The 18028-nt window shown below is 54.5% G+C and overlaps 6 protein-coding genes across 6 annotated transcripts; 2 read left to right on the top strand and 4 right to left on the bottom strand.

Annotated features, from left to right (window-relative positions):
- Positions 1-54: 54 nt before the first annotated feature.
- Positions 55-1613, top strand: BDP55DRAFT_551118 (glycosyl hydrolase family 43 protein; the record flags this gene model as incomplete). Its single annotated transcript, XM_060569089.1, has 2 exons — positions 55-405; positions 459-1613. 2 exons carry the CDS (start codon positions 55-57, stop codon positions 1611-1613), a joined length of 1506 nt encoding a protein of 501 aa, XP_060430229.1.
- A 1102-nt stretch (positions 1614-2715) lies between these two features.
- Positions 2716-5243, bottom strand: BDP55DRAFT_609243 (methionyl-tRNA synthetase). Its single transcript, XM_060571157.1, has 3 exons — positions 4978-5243; positions 3593-4913; positions 2716-3534 (listed from the first exon to the last, which is right to left on the bottom strand). Exons 1-3 carry the CDS (start codon positions 5144-5146, stop codon positions 3000-3002), a joined length of 2025 nt encoding a protein of 674 aa, XP_060430228.1. The 5' UTR covers positions 5147-5243; the 3' UTR covers positions 2716-2999.
- Positions 5244-6092: 849 nt separating this feature from the next.
- Positions 6093-8217, bottom strand: BDP55DRAFT_111158 (ribosome assembly protein 4). The gene is made up of 2 exons (XM_060565386.1): positions 7696-8217; positions 6093-7601 (listed from the first exon to the last, which is right to left on the bottom strand). The coding sequence occupies exons 1-2, from the start codon at positions 7776-7778 to the stop codon at positions 6530-6532; spliced, it is 1155 nt and encodes a 384-aa protein (XP_060430227.1). The 5' UTR covers positions 7779-8217; the 3' UTR covers positions 6093-6529.
- Positions 8218-8370: 153 nt separating this feature from the next.
- On the bottom strand, positions 8371-9562 carry BDP55DRAFT_693453 (alcohol dehydrogenase GroES-like domain-containing protein; the record flags this gene model as incomplete). The annotated part of the gene is made up of 3 exons (XM_060577225.1): positions 8371-9019; positions 9070-9298; positions 9358-9562. The coding sequence occupies 3 exons, from the start codon at positions 9560-9562 to the stop codon at positions 8371-8373; spliced, it is 1083 nt and encodes a 360-aa protein (XP_060430226.1).
- Positions 9563-10877: 1315 nt separating this feature from the next.
- BDP55DRAFT_550899 (uncharacterized protein) lies at positions 10878-11369 on the bottom strand (the record flags this gene model as incomplete). The annotated part of the gene is made up of 1 exon (XM_060569066.1): positions 10878-11369. The coding sequence occupies one exon, from the start codon at positions 11367-11369 to the stop codon at positions 10878-10880; it is 492 nt and encodes a 163-aa protein (XP_060430225.1).
- Positions 11370-15093: 3724 nt separating this feature from the next.
- Positions 15094-17275, top strand: BDP55DRAFT_693452 (WD repeat domain-containing protein; the record flags this gene model as incomplete). Its single annotated transcript, XM_060577224.1, has 2 exons — positions 15094-16232; positions 16285-17275. The coding sequence occupies 2 exons, from the start codon at positions 15094-15096 to the stop codon at positions 17273-17275; spliced, it is 2130 nt and encodes a 709-aa protein (XP_060430224.1).
- Between the last annotated feature and the right edge of the window lie 753 nt (positions 17276-18028).

Below are 18028 nucleotides of genomic sequence, written 5' to 3'. Positions count from 1 at the left end.
AGAGAGATTGAGACCTTGAGACCGTTCTCGTCCCAGCAAAAGTCCTCTCCAATCATGGCGCTCGCAAAGCTCTTCTCGTCCGGCCTCCTGTTCGCCTCTCTTGCCGCCTCCAAGTGGATCGTCCCAGGCGGCAGATGGCGTGACAACGAGGGTAATCTCGTCAACGCCCACGCCGGCGGTGTCACACTCGACAAGGACACGGGCAAGTTCTTCTGGTTCGGCGAGTACAAGATCGAGGGCCAGGAGGAAGGCGGCGGTGTCTCCGTCTACAGCTCCGATGACCTCGCGACGTGGGAGTTCCACGGCAAGGCGCTGGAGCCTATCGAGGGTCACCCGTACATCTCGACCAACATGATTATCCAGCGTCCCAAGGTCGTCTACAGCGAGCCAGCCAAAGAGTATCACGTAGGTTCCCTTCGACTCACAGCTCCGTGAATGACGCGACTAATTTAATCCAGATGTGGTGGCATGCAGACAACTCAACCTACGGCCTCCTCCTCCAAGGCCTGGCCACCTCCCCAAATATCTCTGGTCCCTACACTTTTGTCGATGCCACCGCGCCCCTCGGCAACTGGTCCCAGGACTTTGGCATCTTCACCGACTACAAGGACGGCCGCTCCTACTCGCTCTACTCTAACGGTGACCGCCGCGAGGGCCGCGACGTCTACATCTCAGCCTTCAACGAAGACGTCACAAACGTGACCGAGGTCATTCACCGCTTCGACAAGTACGATCTCGAAGCTCCGACCATCATTCAGACCGACAAGAGCTACTACGCACTCATGTCCCACAAGACGGGCTACCGTCCCAACAACGTCGTCGCCTTCCGCGCCGACTCCCTCGCCGGTCCCTGGTCCCAGCCCTTCTTCATCTCCGACGCCTACACCCGCACGTACAACTCCCAGTCCGGCTTCTCCCTTAAGATCGAGGGCTCCGAGGTCACCACGTACCTCTACCTCGGCGACCAATGGGATTCCAACTCCCTTTGGGAGAGCCGCTACATCTGGCTCCCCCTCGTTATCGACGACGAAAAGAAGTCGGTCCACGTAGAGTGGCACGATGTCTACGACCTCGACGTCAAGACGGGCGTCGTCACACCGATCGAAGGCACGCCCTATCACGCCCACGACTCCGCCACCACCGCCGGCGCAGCCTTCAAGCAGGAGGCCACCTTCGCCAGCGGCGGCTCCATAGTGACGGGCATCTACGGTAACGACAGCACCGTCACCTTCACCGGCATCCAGGGCGCCGGCGAGCCGCAGTGGGTCTCGTTCTACTACCAGAACACAGATGACATGGGTTTTGGTGACCAGCCCGGCGGCACACCCGACCGCATTGGCGGGAAGTGGCAGCTGCGTCGTGTTGCGTCGGTTGTCGTGAACGGCAACGAGCAGCAGGTCGAGACGCTGTTCCAGCGTGACAGCCACAAGGGGATTATCTTGTCTACGCCTCTGCAGTTGACTCTGGAGAAGAACGCGAACAACACAATCACCATTGGTGGGTTGTGGAACGGCTTTGACTTTAAGGGTGCTGATATTGACCGTATTGTCGTGTACCCTCCCGAGGGCGGCCCTGTCAAGTGCAAGAGGGGCATCGAGAGTGTCGATCAATAAGCTAGCCAGAATACTTATCAGTCACTAATCTCTTACTACGCAACGTCGTGTAAGCGCGTCATATTCTCCGCGGTGTTGTCTATTCTATGTTATCCACAACTAGGTTCATGTGCTCCCGTCTCTCATCAATCCCGGCTTAACTGCTCACACACAGAGCTAGCCGACCAGGAGCCCCTTTTTCCATAGGCAGATACGAGGACTGATAGATGGCCCTGCGGCGAAGTAACTGTCCGAATCCAAAGATGCTCCAAGGTTGACAGAACATGGTGTATGAGCAACTGCCTCCTAGCTGCCGTACCAATGCACAACAACGTCAGTAAGCAATCAAGAGTGCTTCATCAGCCTGTGCTCCGAGGATATTACCGCGTAAGTAATCTTATTTGCCCAGAATGTTCGGCCGTCCGATCGAGGGGCTCTCATATCAGTTCTTGCGGGTATCATTCCTAGGGAGACGTATACGATGAAAACAGCACAGGGGATGAGGCCGAATTATTATTCCAGCCATCATACCAAATAAATAGGGAGAAATACCATGGTATATTGACTGCCAAAAAGAAAATAAAAGAAAGGAAGGTAGAGGGAATACTGACCATATAATTCACGCCCCTGCCCGGAACCGAACAGCGCGCCCCTCAGTCAACCCAGTATCTCCGACTTCATTGTAGGATTTGTTCTATTTTAACCGTTCGGCCACCTCGCACACAGCTTGACCTGACCCGCCAACCTAGACGGACGCTGCTGTGCTGGTGACAGAAAGCGACGTTGGGGGGTATAAATACCCTTCAATTGTGTGCCTAAGGTAGGTAGGTACGGTACGTAGATAGCCTCACCTGAGGCAGGTGCGAGGCAGAGGTGCCTGCCCGGGCAGCTGACGATTGACCCGAGATACGTACTCTTTCAGTAGAGAAGAGGAAAGCGGTCGTCTGAGTCGTACCTTCTTCGCCTGTGAGTGTGTTGTACCCATGACGAGGTGAAGATCACGTGTCCATGAAGTAATCGCCATGACGCAGGTCTCATGGGAAGGATCCCTTCTTCCCTTAACTTCAGGGACTGTCATCAGTCTTGTCTTCAGCTTCGACTTTCTGGCTCAGGGGGTAATGTTGAAGATCAGTGAACATCCTGCTGGCTATAAGTACTGTTGTTGGTATGAATAGCCGGGCAGCGGCCATCGGATCTATGAGGTGACCCTTCATGGTGAGATAGGAAGTCACAACAAACATTAGGATGCACAGTTAACTAAAGTAAGGGAACACTTGGTGATGCTTTCAAAAACCACGGTTGACATCTATGTCTCATGCCTAGTAATCAACCCATCAATCATCCGCTGCAACGATACCTTCTCTTCAACGCCAATGATCATAAAACGCCCACTAGTCTTGCTCTACTCTACGATGTGTGGACATCTGTCTTGGAGATGGCCTCTGTAACCGCCTCAATGGCCGGGTCGGCCTCCGCCTTCTTCTCGGTAGACTCCACTGACTGCTCACCACCGGCAGCCTTGGCCTTTTCCGCCTCCTTCTTGGCCTTCTTACGGGCCTTCTCGGCGTCCTTTGCCGCCTTCTTGGCAGCAGCCTTGGCCGCCGCCTCCTCCTTTTGCTTTCTAACTTCCTCGCCGCCAAAGGCGTCCTTCCACTCCTCAATCTTGGATACCGCAATCTGGGTGAAGAGATGCTCGGGGGTTCCAAGCTTGTGACCGGGCTTGATGGCGTCAGTGACCCAAGTATCGGGGATGAACGGCTTGGGCTCAACACCGAGCTGCTTGAGTATAGCAGTAGAGGTGTTGGGCAGGTACGGGGCAACGAGAGAGGCCAAGAGGTCGATCTGGTTGAGCGCGAGACCGATGACGGCGGCGCAGCGGTCGGGCTCTTCGGTGAGAAGTCTGTTGTCAAGCTTGTTGTCCTGAAGCAGCTTGTTGCCGAGGCTAGTGATATTGTTAACTGGAATGGCCAAATAAAGGGGAAGATTATGGATCAACATACGCAGAGATAGACATGATGCTCTGAAGGCCAGCCCTCATCTTGGTGGCCTCCATGTTGCTGATGTACTCCTTGAGCAGGGCGTTGACCTCCTCGATGTGCTTCTTCAGGTAGTCGTCGCTGTACTTTGTGTATTCGGGGACTGCGCCTTCCGTCTTGGCCTGGCAGAACTTGTTGACTCTCTGGCAGAAGTTGCCGAGGTTCTTCAGGAGCTCATTGTTGTTGCCGTCAACCATCTCTTGCCACATGAACTCGGAATCGGAAGTCTCGGGACGGCGAGACAGCAAGTAGTATCTCCAGACATCGACGGGCACACCAGTCTGCTGGACCTGGTTGCCAAAGACACCGACACCTCTCGACTTGCTGAACTTGCCACCCTCGTAGTTGAGGTACTCGGTGGTGGAGATCTTGTGCAGCTTGGTCCAGTTCTCGCCGGTGCCGAGCTGAGATCCGGGGAAGATGATGGTGTGGAACTGAACGTTGTCCTTGCCCATGAATTGGTATAGCTTCACGTCATCGGGGTTCTTCCACCACTGCTCCCAGTTCTTGCCCTCGAGGTTGTCGCCGTCGGTGTAATTCTTGGTGATGGAGACGTATCCGATACAGGCGTCGAACCAGACGTAGAAGACCTTTCTAGCGTACTCCTCTCCGACCTCGTGAGTCGGGATCGGGACACCCCACTTGAGATCTCTGGTGATACCACGGGGCTTGAGGCCCTTGTCGATCCAGGCCTGGGTAATCTGCTCGGCATTGTTGCTCCATGAGCCCTTCTTGCTAGACTCCTTGAACCACTTGACCAGGTCGTCCTTGAGTGCGTCGAGTTTGAGGAACAAGTGCTTTGTCTTGCGCTTCTCTGGGGTAGCTCCGTCGAGCTTGCAGCGGGGCTTGATCAAGAAGCCGGTAGGTTTCGCGGCAACGTCGTCGTCGGCAGAAGCGTTGGCTTCGGGTTCGGGCTCGAGGGGGTCGAGAAGGTTGCCGCACTTGTCACACTGGTCGCCTCTTGCGCCATCGTAGGCGCAGATGGAGCAGACACCCTCGACGAATCGATCAGCGAGGAAAGACTGGTGGGCCTCGACGGGGCAGAAAGGTTGGACGGTCTCGCGCTCCTCAATGTATCCGTTCTTCCACAACTTGGTGAAGATGTCCTGGACAATCTCGGTCTGTTGGGCGGTCGGGGTTCGGCCGAAGATGTCGAAAGAGATATCAAAGTAGTCGTAGATGCCCTTGTGGAGGGCGTGGTACTTTGCGCACAGCTCGGATGGGGTTACGCCCTCCTCAAGGGCCTTGGTCTCGGTGGCAGTGCCATACTCGTCGGAACCGCAGACTGTAATGAACGGAATCAGCCGGGATTGGGAAACACTCAAGGGAGAGGTGTAGTCACAACATACTGTAGATGGTGGGGTTTCCGCGAGCACGGGAGTACCGCGCAAAGACATCAGCAGACAGGACACTGCCAATGATGTTACCGAGATGAGGAACGTTGTTGACGTAGGGAAGGGCGGAGGTGATGAGAACGTTGTTCTTGCCCTTGACGGGCAGAATGGGATTCGGCGCCATGATGTGTGCGTTTGCTGTGTGTGAAGAGGAGAGGGAGGAAAAGAAAGAATGGAAACTTGAGATGCCGACTTTCTCGGGGAAAGGAGTCAGAGGCGGCCACACAGCGTACAATTGCGCCCACGGTCAGGTACGTCCCCCACTGCCCAGGGCAACTGCCAACTGCCAACTGTGCCCAGAATTGTTGCGCGAGCCTTGGACCCCGCACTATCCCCTTTTGGGATGAGGGGCACGGTGGAAAAGCTTGGGCCATTTCTCAATCGCAATCGCCGAGTCTTCTCATCTCCCCTCTCTCACTCCTCACTCAGTACTCACTCACTCACTCAAGGTTGGGATCATCAATAGCTAAGAGATGAATTATGTGATGAGCGAGCGATGGTAAAAAAAAAAAAAAAAAAAAAAAAAACATCTTGTCCTCTCCAGACGCCTACATATATCAAGTACCCTCTTTGAATCGCCATTGACTTCAGTTTCCATGTCTCATCAACTAGGCCCCTCACATCTCACAACTGGCAAATGTCATCATACCTCCAAAGGCGTGATTACAACAGGGAGCGTTGGGCGCATTGAACAGACTTTCGGGGCCAGTTGATGGACATTGTACCATTGGTCGCTCATGACATCGACTTGTTACTCGCTTTGATTGATGCACCTTAACGTCTTCTCATATTGACCTGTAATACCTTAAGTTGACTTAGTTATCCAAGCTGCGTCACCTCCGCAACCTTTGTTCGCTCAGACAGCAATGGACGTATTTGTTGCTGGTTACACGAGCACACAGGGCACTGTCTAGTCGAAAGCGGGAAGTATGTTTACTCTCCTGTTCTCTCTCACCTCTCACCTCTCACCTCCCACCTCACCCTCAACTTGCAATTAGGATCCCGAGCATCAACTCGATTTCATGAAGTAATCTTGTACTTCACTTCAGCGTCTCAATTACGAGAGGGTTGGCGTATTAGTAAGTATCATAGGTAATTGAATAGTCTACAGTATCCCTCCTGCACTGATACTGAAGGATCGCTGATTTCATCCGAACCAGCTGATCCCGATGTAATTGACTTCTACAACAAGGGACGACATAATTCAAACTGGATCTGAGATTCCCATTTTATAGCCACCTCTCTTGCGTATCACATCTAGTGGTGGCATCTCACAATACCCTGATTTGGAAGCTTCGAATTATGCTGCCCCCGTAGACAAGATGTAATCAAGCTACGTATCAATTCCAAGTGAAACCCGGTATGAGTACAGTACTAGGTATGATTCTTTTGCCTTGATTTGACGAAGCCTTTGTCCATAAATGTGACCCGCCTCGTTCATCGCCGTTTTCCAGGTTGAATCAGCCGAGCCACGCTTGCCCCTTTGTATTCATACGTAGAATCACCATCAACGTTCGTAGGGCGCCAGATTCCACACATCAACAACTCCACTATGCCGCCCAACAGCCATCATCTTCCCATCCATCGAGAAACCCGCCGCCGTGACCAGCCCGTCGATCCCCGACGCCGTCGTCACCTCAGCCAGGACCTGCCCAGAGTACACATCCGAGATATCCATCCCCCCCTCCGTCCGACACGCCAGGAACCGACAATCAGGCGACACCGCCAGCGGCCACCCCTCGTTGTTCCTCACCTTGTTCATCTCCCAACTCGACACCCGCCCAGCCTCATGCTCCCACACATACACAGCCCTCGCCCACACCGACACGACCACCCTCCCATCCGGCGAAACCCCTAACGCCCGCGCACCCGTCCCCGTCCCCGTCACAACCCCATCCACCTCCATCCGCCGTAACGTCCTCCCCGTCTTGGCCTCCGATATCCTCACCGTCCCATCCCTCGACAGCGTCACAAGGTCCGCGCCATTCGGCATGAAGAGAACATGCGTCGGCGCAGCATGGTTCATCACACCCGCCACCTTCTTCGTAGGCGGCATCCCAGGCGGACTCGTCGCCGCCTCAAACACAACCACAAGCCCCGACGGGTCCGCTGCCGCAAGCTTCTTCCCATCGGGACTAAACGCCGCCGGCGGCCCGACACCATTCAATGCGCACCGCACATGTCGCCCTTCTTCCCCCGCGCGAAGCTTCACCCGCCACTCCCGCTTCCATCCCGCATCTTTCTCCACCACGGCCGTCAGTTTCCCGTCCGGGCTAAAGACTACCACAGGCGCATCGTTGTTGATTTCTGATGCCACGACCCGCGCGCCCACGGCGCCGGATTTCTGGGAAAAGTCCCAGATCTTGGTGCTGGAGGGTAAGGCGGTGCCCGTGTTGTCCTGGGAGGATGCAACATAGCCTTTGGGACTGACGGCGATGGAGGTGACTGGTCCATTGTGGGGGATGGTGCGGCCGAGGTGTTTGAGGCGCAGGATTGATGGTGGGAGGGTGCCGTCGTGCAGGTTGAGGGATTGTATTGATCCCGAGACGGATTGTGTCCTTACTGCAACCCGCTGCGCGCTGTAAATATGGTCAGTCATTGAAGACTTCATCTTGAGTGATTTTGAAAATTTGTCGCGTGTCGAGTGCGGAAACGTCACACAAAGAAACTCACCCTCCTGCAACCGCCTCCTCATAGCTGGGCATCGAATCATCCGCCGGCGGGCCATTACTGGCATCCAGGAAAGCGCTCATCATGTCAATGTGTCTCTCTGTTCCGTTCAACCCAAACTCAACATCCTCTGCCGTCCGGCGGAATTCCCCAGTGTTACGAATGAGAAGTTTTTGTGAACGAGGAACAATGTGGAAGATGGATGAGGTCAGATTGAAAGACGCTAGACGTTTTCCCCAGATCAATCGATCAGATCAGTCATGTCACCTTGCCGAGACCCTGGTCTCCTCGGGCGGCTGGGGATATCACCGCACACAGCCGCAATGGCTGAGCTTCTCAGACCCCTGTCGCTGCTTGTCTGTCCGCGGAACCTTGTTTGCGTCGCCGATGACCGGCGCACCGGGCGTACCGGACCAGTGGTACCAAAATCAAAAGTCAGGAGGGATTCATCTCCAATGCGCCAGAAAAACAATACCCGGAATGACGGCGCTCTAATCGGTCGCATTCCGCTGTGATTCTTGCAGATCCCCTGATGATGCTGGGAGATCTGACGGTCCGCTGGTTCGATAAGAGCTTCTTCTGAGATACGGGTCCAGATCATGTGCATTTGCAATTGGTCATGAAATGGTATTCTTTTGCTTCGCTATTCACATCACACCCACACAGTCCACCTCATGCCTACTGGCCAAACGCCTCCTCGTAATTGGTTAGGCAGTATCTGTAGCGGACGCTAGAATCCTCAATGCCGTTCATCGCCGACCTCAAACCATCAGCGCTGATGGGAACCTCCTGCACCCACGTCTTGATGCCCTTGTCAGCAGCGAGCTGCAACATCTCCAAGGTCTCGCGTCTGCTGCCCAAGTGGGAGCTGCCAATGAAGCAGCCGTTAGGGAGGAAGTCCTGGTTGCGAACGGTGATACCACCGCCACCAGGGAGACCAACAGACACCCACTTCCCGTGGACATCAAGAAGGCTGAGGTAGGCAGACAGGTCGAAGCCCTCGAATGAGTTAGCCGTGTTGAGGATGAGGTCAAAGGTCATCTTGTGGGGCTCGTTCCAGCCCTTCTCACCGCTCGCCAGGTAGCCGTCGGCGCCCATCTTCAGAGAGTCCGCTTCCTTGGATCGCGATCGGGAAATGGCCCAGACCTCAGCGCCCAGAGCCTTGGCAAACATGACACCAAAGTGACCGATGCCACCGATACCGACAATGCCGACCTTCTTCCCAGGGCCGCAACCGTTTCTGATCAGAGGGCTGTAAGCTGTCAGGCCAGCGCAAAGCATGGGAGCAGCCATAGTGCTGGGAAGGGCCTCAGGAATGGGGAAGACCCTGTTGCTCTATTAGCATGCATCTCACTTAAAAGATATCGATACACGTACCAGTGCTCGTGTGTGCGAACGTGAGAGGAGTAGCCACCCTGGGAGATTGCGCCGGAGTCGGGGAACGTCGAGCCGTAGGTGTCAAGCTGGTGCTTGCAGTATGTCTCGTTATCGTTCTTGCACTGACGGCACTCGAGGCAGGCGTAGGACTGGGCTCCGACACCGACACGCGAGCCCTCCTTAATCTTGGTCACCTTGGAGCCGACTCTCAGGGCCTTTCCGACGATTTCTAGACAGACGAGAATTAGTCTACAAATCAGACAGATACAGTAACCATCATGAGCTCACCGTGGCCGACGGCCAGAGGGTAGGGCTGAGCACCCCAGTCACCCTTGATCGTGTGAACATCACTGGCGCAGACACCGCAGCACTCAATCTTGATATCGACGTCGTAGTCGCCAAACGGCTTGGGGTCAAACTCCTGCTTCTTGAAGTCTTGCCATGTCTCGGCACTATTGACCTGGAAGCCGGTGAACTTCTCGGGGATCGACATGATGGATGAACGTGTTCGAGTGAGGAGCGGTCTTGTAGATTCGTCTGAATATTTTCAAGATACGGCTTTGGTCTTATGCCAGAAAGCAGTAGAATGGCACGAGAGAAGAGGGAGAGAAGGAGGAAGAAAGAAAGAATCGGAAGCTGCTCACAACGGGCAGAGGGAACCACGCCGGGTGAAATACCCTGACCATTTCAGAGCTGCTCCTGAACCCCCCACCATCTCATTTGTCGCGGCGCTGCGCGTGGAGCGTAGGACATCTATCCTTGAGTGAGGGGCACCTCCCAGCTCGGACGAGGAGGGGCTTATGTCGCGCCGCAATGTCTGCCCATGCGAGCTAGATTGGGGCGGGACCCTTGCTCAAGGCTAGGCGCCCGTTGGAAGAAAACCACGGCTCTCTCATTCGATTCTCCTACGACTTCGCGCAATTGGCTTCCTTCATCCATCCGTCCGTAGCAGATCGCTGTGTTGGTAACGGCACGGCATGAGATAGAGTATGTTTCTCGAAATCGAATCGGTTCTTGTCGTCTTGGCCGTTTAATGCCTCTGCTGTAAGACTTGTTGAGCTCGCATCCTTCTCCGTCACTTTCTTACATTCACCCGCCCTCCATCCATCTTGTCGCGCTGCCCCGCGATGATACCCCACCATTGCCCGCCAATTGCACCCCGTAATCCACCCTATTCGAGGTGGCGCCTCCGGGGGTTGGGGGAGGGAAATTGTCCGGAAGATTTTCCGAGACCGGCTGCCGAAAATCCCACCATTCACAATTATAGGATTCCCCTCTCGAACGTTGAACACCGGATGGGAAACCCACGATCACAGATAACGCCGGGCTTGGCCTGGACCAAAAATCTTCGTCAAGGGGCCAACCTCGCTGCGTTGGACGTCTGGACTCCCTTCTTCGCTGTATCTCGGCAAATTGCTCCGAGTGCATGTGTGCTGTGCAAATGTCCCTAGCCAACCATCTAATCCCGTCGTGTGTGCTTGTTCGATCCTTTTACTGCGCTGCATCTCATCGAGGTATGCGTGACGCTGCTCGAGCGGGTGACCAGGATAACATGTCGGTACTGGCTCGGGGTTGTTCCAGTCTTCATTTGGATTGTATCTTCCAGCAGCTAGCATTTCCTCCTTCTTTTCTTGCTGTCAACGGCGCCTTTTCTTCAGTTCTCTCCACGAATTTGTACATTCGGCAGCGGTTCTGTGCAGACCGAACATCGGCGACTCGGGCTCGGTACAATGATCGGGCGGACCTCCAGTGCTGAAGCAACATCCTAGCTGAATAGGTTATTTGAGCTTGGCGAACTCTCCCATGCTCTACTGTTGCTTTCTCGCAGGCGCCGGTCGACCGCTTAATCCGACGCCGGCCAGAAACGCAATCCTCATCGAGGCACCAAAGTAGACGAACGGGACGTTCCCCCAGTCGATGGCATTCCACTTGGCAACGTTATAGTACACTTCCGGCCCCAAGCTTCTAACTGTGTACAAGTGTCCGAAGTCAGCTACAAGAAGCACGAACAGGACTGTCTTCCAGACGCGCAGGTCCGAAGTCGCGCGAAGAACAAGAGCTTCGTTGAGAGCGAAGAGTAGGTATAGGTTTGCGAGTTGGGAGAGGACGATCGAAGTTCCCTGAGGGATTATTTCGGGTTTCGAGACGGAATGAGTGAGCTGGAGGTATTCGTCGGGTCGAACATGGGCAAAATAGGCGCCGACAAGAGCAGAGATAGGCTCGATGCCCAGGAAGAATACACGGTAGAAGAGCGGAATGACTAGGCCGATTCTACCGAACTGGGCGGGTTTGGGAGGCATTTTGGCAGTTTTCGCGGCACGATGTGTCGTTGGCAAGAGGATAAGGCAATCAACTTCTCTTTAGAAATTGTAGAAAAGGAAGCTGGAGGAACTGAGGGGGAACGTCAAGGCGGTTTCGTCTCATGGCTGGGGATTCTGGCGTGACGGGTACCCTGATGGACTGGGCCTCTCGTCATCGGCAGGAGCAAGGAAAAACTCGAGCTCCGGAAAAACCGGGGGCCGCCGTTGCGCCGGAGCCGAACGGGGGATGGCCCGTGCCACAAACGCAATTCGGGGATGGGAATTTACCATTTCACGATACAACATCGCCGGTCAAGGCCTACAGTGAAAGTGTCCGTACATATCGCCAATTGCTGTGACCATCATCTCCTACAGTCATCACTCAACGCCGTCGAATCGAAGCGCTAAAATATTGTAGTTTAGGCTCACAATCTAACTCAGAAGGTATGCCTACGTCGAGAGAATCTGGGGAAGCGAAGGGTCACACAAAGCCATCCTTGACGAGGAGAATATGGATATGATTCACTCCCATTTGCGAACGTTCAGATTTGGCATGGAAGCGCTTCCCCGGTACTCGCTTATCCTCGATGCCTTTTGTCTGTTTCAAACGCATATGACAAGGCAGTGCTCGTGATAGGGAGCCCACCGCCGTGGTAGAAGTAAGACATTTATGGCAGTCGATTGGTCTTAGTGGCCATCACTGAATACTCGGCTACTACATAGTACATGGCACTGAGGCAAACAAGCTGACAAGAGGAGCAGGCGGTGAGGCGCCGGTGAGATGCCGTGGTGGATGGATGGAATGTTGCCCTTCATTTGTCGGGTGCATGAGAGTGTGACAGCCAATTTCCCGTTGCAAAGGTCTCAATTTCTCAAAGCCTGGTTGCTAACGACGTACGCCACAGGATGAGTCAATAGCAGAGTCGTCTCTGGGCTGGAATGGGGAAGGACATTTGCTGAGGCTGGTCTTCAACTATCCGTATGTTTCTTTGAATTCTCGCCATATTGCGAAATTCAAGAACCGAACACATGTCGATGCTCCCATCTCTTACACCAAGCTAAGCACAAGCAACCGTTGAGCAGACCGGAGACTTCAGAGAGGAAACATCGGAAATTGACTTTGGACCTCCGCTTACAGGGTTGCAGTCGGCCTAGCCTGAAGGATGCGCTGCGGGAAGGGTGGGATTTCCAGGGTGCCTGCACCCAGGGACCGAGACCCTGGGGAGTTGCACATAATCGAGAGACATGCCGCCTGCGAGAGGAAAATCAATTTTGCCTGTTGGCTGCCAACAGTGCTAAGTTTTACAAGTGGAAATGGGATTTTGGGATGGGAAAATGGTGATGGAGGGCAGCGAACATTGACGTTAAGGCCTACCGACATCTTCTCTTGCTGGAGGTATCGGATACATCCCCAGAAGCTACAGCAAAGGCAAGTTTCCGCGTTCCTCGACTTAGATATCCGAAACACTAAGTACCGATATATCTGCCCCCTTCCATTGTTTGACAGCCCTGACACTCACCACGGCGCCCGCGACATCTGCCACACTGCAATTTCATTGTGGTTGCAACCAACCTTGCGAGTTGAGGCGGCGGTTCGGGGTTTCTGTACTGGCTCTTCACCCGTAATGTAAACATTGCGACGCTGTGTGATGAATGTCAACAGTAACAACTGCGCATGTTGACTATCAAGAGTCGAGTAATATGGTCAACTGTAAAACTGGCTTCGTGCATCGCAGCCATCCCTCCACCATCCTCCGACATGATGCTGAGCTGTCACGGGATGCACTCTTCTGCTGTGGTTCCTCGGGCTACATTCCAAGTCCATACAAGTCGCAGATATAGGTCATAAGTCCTACCGTTTGATCCCTTGGACACCTACGGATACCTGCCCGTACATCAACAGCACCCATCTTGATCACACAAAGACGACTCGGTTCCCCGGGCTACCCCGTGCAATCTGCAACAAGCGTGGCGCACGTCCAACTGCTTGTCGACAGCACTAGCACCTTCACAGTTTACCTACCGAAGTCTGATGGTGGAAAACCCGTCGGCCAGGCCGTCTTTCATCCTTTCTCGTTCCTAGGCATGTCTACTCGTCGGCTCTTGGTTTCCGTCTCTTCTTTTCACTGTCCTTCCACCTGTCAGCGCCGACCTGACGATCTGGCTTCCATTGTTGTTCTTCTCAACGGCCCGTCAATTCGTTTCGTATCTCTCTCACACTGCTGCTTCTTCCTTGAGAACAAAGCCCTGAGAACTACTCAAAGTACCTATTGAAGTGGTGTACCTATCTGTGTAAGTACGTATTTCCTGGTGAATTCACCAGAAAATACCCGGGCACAAGTACGTATCCCGTACGATACTGGACAGGAAGGACCGGGACTTTCTTTGCCCTTTTCCATCGCCAGCCAGCCAGAGATTAACATCAACATTACTCGACACCGTCGCCCAACAACAACAAAACCAGTCGCCAGTCACCACACAACCCGAGGCTCGCACTTGGCTGGGGATCTGCACTGGCGCGCTTTTTTCTTCCCTTCTCTTCCTTTGTTGACTCGCGTCCCTACTCCAGGGTACACAACACGACACGGCAAGCCACCCACAGCACAAACACAACGGGCGGATGCTCAGTTGCTTGGGCATCGCACGAATACCTACACCTGTGCCCAACTGTTCTAAGGTCATCGGACCTGTCTGCTGACTTGGACCTCCCACATCCGTCTCTGGCCTCGTGTCACCGTCACCGTCCTCGTCCTCGTCCTCATCTTCCACCTCTACTTCGAAAGAGACCTAGCACGGAATACTCGCTGGGTGGCTGCGCGTTCTGCCCGGTAGTGTGTCCACCACCCTATTTCCCGCAGCCGAATCCAGCCCCGATCCGGTAACCCCAGGAAGCCGATCCCTCTTCCCAGCTCCCAAGGAGACGGACCCTTGAAAATCCATAGAGAAAAAGGGCCAGCCGGGGGAGACGAACACCCTTCGACCCTGACATTTCGACGCCCCTAGGCCTGAATAGGTCATCTCCAGCAACCCCCAAACAAACCGTCCCCAGGACCCTCATCAACTCTTCCTGTCGCGGCTCGCTCGCTCGCCCTGCCTTTGACTTCCCAGGAGCCAGCGGCCGACTTCCGTGGTTCAGCTTTCCACTGCCGCCTCCGCCTGCACTGCAACTCAACCCCTTCGACGGCTGCCGCAGCCCATCTCGCTCTCTGTCTCAATATCTTTTGAACCACACCCGAAAATCTCCAAAACTTCCGCCCAACCGTCTCCTTACTGGCCGCCACCTAGTGATCCACCCATTGTCCACCCTGCAGTGGCCCCAAGCCTTTTGCTGGGAAGTCCGAGACATTCCCGTCCTGCAAGTGTGCAACTTTCGGGCGCGCCAGACAGAGTCAGGTTTAGGAAGGGGGAAAAGAAGCAAAAAAGGGAGAAGAAGCTAGGACTGAAGGTATGGGACCGAGACAAGACCCTCCTCGAACAATCTCCCTGTCTTGCCTATTCCCTTTAAACCCTTCAAGCCTTCCACTGACCATGTGATGATCCCCAGGAGTGCGTGCTGTGTTCGCTTCGCTGCCCCACGATTCCGTTTCGACCTCCCCTTTCCCTTCAACGTCCCCGGATACCTCCTTGTCATCTCGTCTAGAAGGCCAGCTAGAGAAGATCAATCTCAATTTATAGTTCCAGTCCGTAGGCGACTGCCGCCGACGTCGACGTACGCATCTACACCATGACTGCACGCATCCACAACCTCTCCGATTGGGCTCCGACCCAGGAGGCCATTTACGACGAGCCCTCATCCACTTCCGCCGTTCAGGAAGATGCTTTTGACGGGCACGCCAACGCCAGACCTTCTTTCCAGCAGCATCGCCTTCGTAGCATGAGTCTTTCTCTCCCATGGCGCCGCAAGTCCTCCATCTTCCACATCGAACCAGAACTGTCAAGCCATCTCGAAGAACTCTCACTCGAGCGATCTCGAAGCCACGCCGGCCCTAGCGACGAGAACGCTCTGAAGCACGGCCACGGAACACACGCGGGTGGTAACAGCAATGGCAGCATCAAGGGCATGTTCCGTAGGGCGTCCATCTCGTTGAAGGGCATTGTCCACCACCATAAGAGACATTCGATCGGGGGGGCCCACGGCCTGGAGGAGCCTCAGCATCACCAGCGTCCCGGCACTGCTCATGCCAACTCCCACTGGCACCGCCTTCGTCAGGCCACCAGCTTCCGTCACTCTAAGACGTCCCACGGCCTCGACACACAAAGCGACGCCTCCGCCTCTGATCACTGCTTCCCCTGCCTGCCACTCCCCGGGAATGGAAGCGCGCCGCCCGTTATCCCTTTCCACACAGGCGCTGCAGCCAAGGCTTCTGCCGCGGCCTCGAACCAGGCCTTCCAGAACAAATGGCTTCGCGCTTCCTCTGATGACTTCACCGATCGCGAGAGCGGCATCGGCATCACTGTCACTGGCGCCGAGTCAGATGTTGACGCGGAGGTGGAAGACGCGAACATCAGCCGAATCAACTTCATCTCGCAGCTCCCCGTCGAGCTAGCGATCCAGATTCTCGCCCATTTGGATGCAACGGCTCTCGGCGCTGCAAGCAGAGTTTCGCGGGAATGGCAGCAGATGGTCAAGAACCAACACGTCTGGAGAGAGTCATTCTTGCGCGAGAAGACCGGAACCTACGCTACCAGTCTACCTGTCCAACCTGGAACCGGACAGGGCGTCCCACCCATCAACCCGGACGTTAACTGGAAACAGATCTACAAGGCCAAGGAAGAGCTCGACCAGCGATGGAAGGAGGGCAAGGCTAAGCCCGTCTATCTGAACGGGCACCTGGACAGCATCTATTGCCTTCAGTTTGACGAGTGAGTATCAAGGCTTCTTTTAGGCGGACGTATTCAACTAACGATTGCACAGAACGAAGATCATCACCGGTTCTCGCGACAAGACCATCCGAGTCTGGGATATGCGGACATTCGAGTGTCGATTGGTCATTGGCCCGCCAGAAGTCGTAAACGACATCTCTCTGCTCCTCGAAGAAGATGGACAACCGATGCACTACGCAACTCTCCCCGATAACCAGCGCGCCAATCCCTCGGTACCTGCCATGGTCTCTTTCCCTACCCATCACAAGGCATCGATTCTGTGTTTACAATACGACGACCGAATGCTCGTCACGGGATCCTCCGACTCGAGCTGCATTGTGTACAACGTTCGCTCCGGCTACAGACCCGTACGTCGTCTCCAGCATCACACTGCGGCGGTGCTGGATCTTGCGTTCGATGACAAGCACATCATCACTTGCAGTAAGGACATCAGCATCTGCGTCTGGGACCGCGCGACCGGCACGCTTCTTCGCCAGCTTCGCGGACATTCTGGCCCAGTCAATGCGGTCCAGATGCGCGGCAACACTATTGTGTCCTGCTCTGGCGACTTCCGCGTCAAACTTTGGAACATTGACACTGGCAAAAACATTCGGGAATTCCAGGGTCACACCAAGGGCCTGGCATGCTCTCAGTTTTCTGAAGACGGTCGATATGTCGCCTCGGCTGGCAATGACAAGGTCATCCGCATCTGGGACGCCAATACGGGCGAGTGTCTTCGTGAGATGAAGGCCCACGATAACCTCGTGCGCAGCCTGCATATCGACTCAGTCAGCGGACGTCTTGTCAGCGGCAGCTACGACACTGATATCAAGGTCTTTGACATGGAGACCGGTCGCCAGTTGCTCGACTTCCCAAGATGGCACGCTAGCTGGGTGTTGAGCGCGAAGAGCGACTACCGACGAATCGTCAGCACAGGACAAGACCCCAAGATTCTCATCATGGACTTTGGCGCCGATGTTCCCGGCATCGAGGCTCTGGAGAGCAGTGGTGGTACCTGCGAAATAGAGGGCGGATACATCTAGACGCTTGAAAGACGCATACAACCTATTTAATAACCTAATACCGAGAGCGGCAAGGCTGGACCGCCCTCACTTACGACTTTTCTCTTCCTTTCATTCGACCATCATGACTCGATGGCCATCCGGAGTATTAGAAGTTATACGGAAAAAAAGATGAGGCGATCTCTGGAATGAACGGAACCCTCACGGAGGCGTATCGGATGATGATGGACACTCATCCACTTGCATTGGGATTGCGGGTGTCTGGTCAAGATTTGGTTTCTTTTCGTTCGGGTTTGGATCCGTTCAAGCATTTGGACTGGACTTTCTTCGTTTTGCATGGCATCCAGGGCTTTGTTGCATAGACGGCTACTGGATAGAAGCATTATAGACTCTGGTTCGCCATCACTTATGTTGACCATGACGGCTCATCATCTGCCGCTTGCGTGACCCATTATTCTAATGTCCCGTGTGGTGACACTTTTGCCACCGATCTACCATTCTTCACTGTCATGCTATGAGACGACGGGTTCATGGTATAGAATGCGGAGAAAACAGCCGTTTCATGCCGGACAAAAAGTCAATGGGCGAACGAGGCGGGAAAAAGACAGGTCGTACGGGGGTGAGCCTCGTTTCCATCAAAGCGCGGTCGGTGTAGCAATTTACTGTGTACTTACTGTCCATTCGAGTTTCAGAACATGTGCGGCAAGATCAGACGTTCTGTTTCGTTTCGACTCACAAGACCTTTCATAGTCTGATGGCCGGTCGGCCGGGCCT

Source organism: Colletotrichum godetiae (genome assembly GCF_030913485.1).
Source record: "Colletotrichum godetiae strain CBS 193.32 chromosome Unknown BDP55scaffold_18, whole genome shotgun sequence".
NCBI classification, from domain to species: Eukaryota; Fungi; Ascomycota; class Sordariomycetes; order Glomerellales; family Glomerellaceae; genus Colletotrichum; species Colletotrichum godetiae.
The sequence above is the reverse complement of the archived record's forward strand: the minus strand, read 5'-3'. Positions and strand labels throughout refer to the sequence as shown.

Bases quoted from the DNA above. Each gene is read 5' to 3' on its own strand.
- BDP55DRAFT_609243 (XM_060571157.1), bottom strand. From the start codon at position 5,146: ATGGCGCCGAATCCCATTCTGCCCGTCAAGGGCAAGAACAACGTTCTC. The intron at 4,914-4,977 runs GTATGTTGTGAC...CGTTCATTACAG, and splicing joins CGGAAACCCCACCATCTACA to TCTGCGGTTCCGACGAGTAT. The intron at 3,535-3,592 runs GTATGTTGATCC...CAATATCACTAG, and splicing joins AGCATCATGTCTATCTCTGC to CCTCGGCAACAAGCTGCTTC.
- BDP55DRAFT_111158 (XM_060565386.1), bottom strand. From the start codon at position 7,778: ATGATGAGCGCTTTCCTGGATGCCAGTAATGGCCCGCCGGCGGATGAT. The intron at 7,602-7,695 runs GTGAGTTTCTTT...CCATATTTACAG, and splicing joins GAGGAGGCGGTTGCAGGAGG to CGCGCAGCGGGTTGCAGTAA.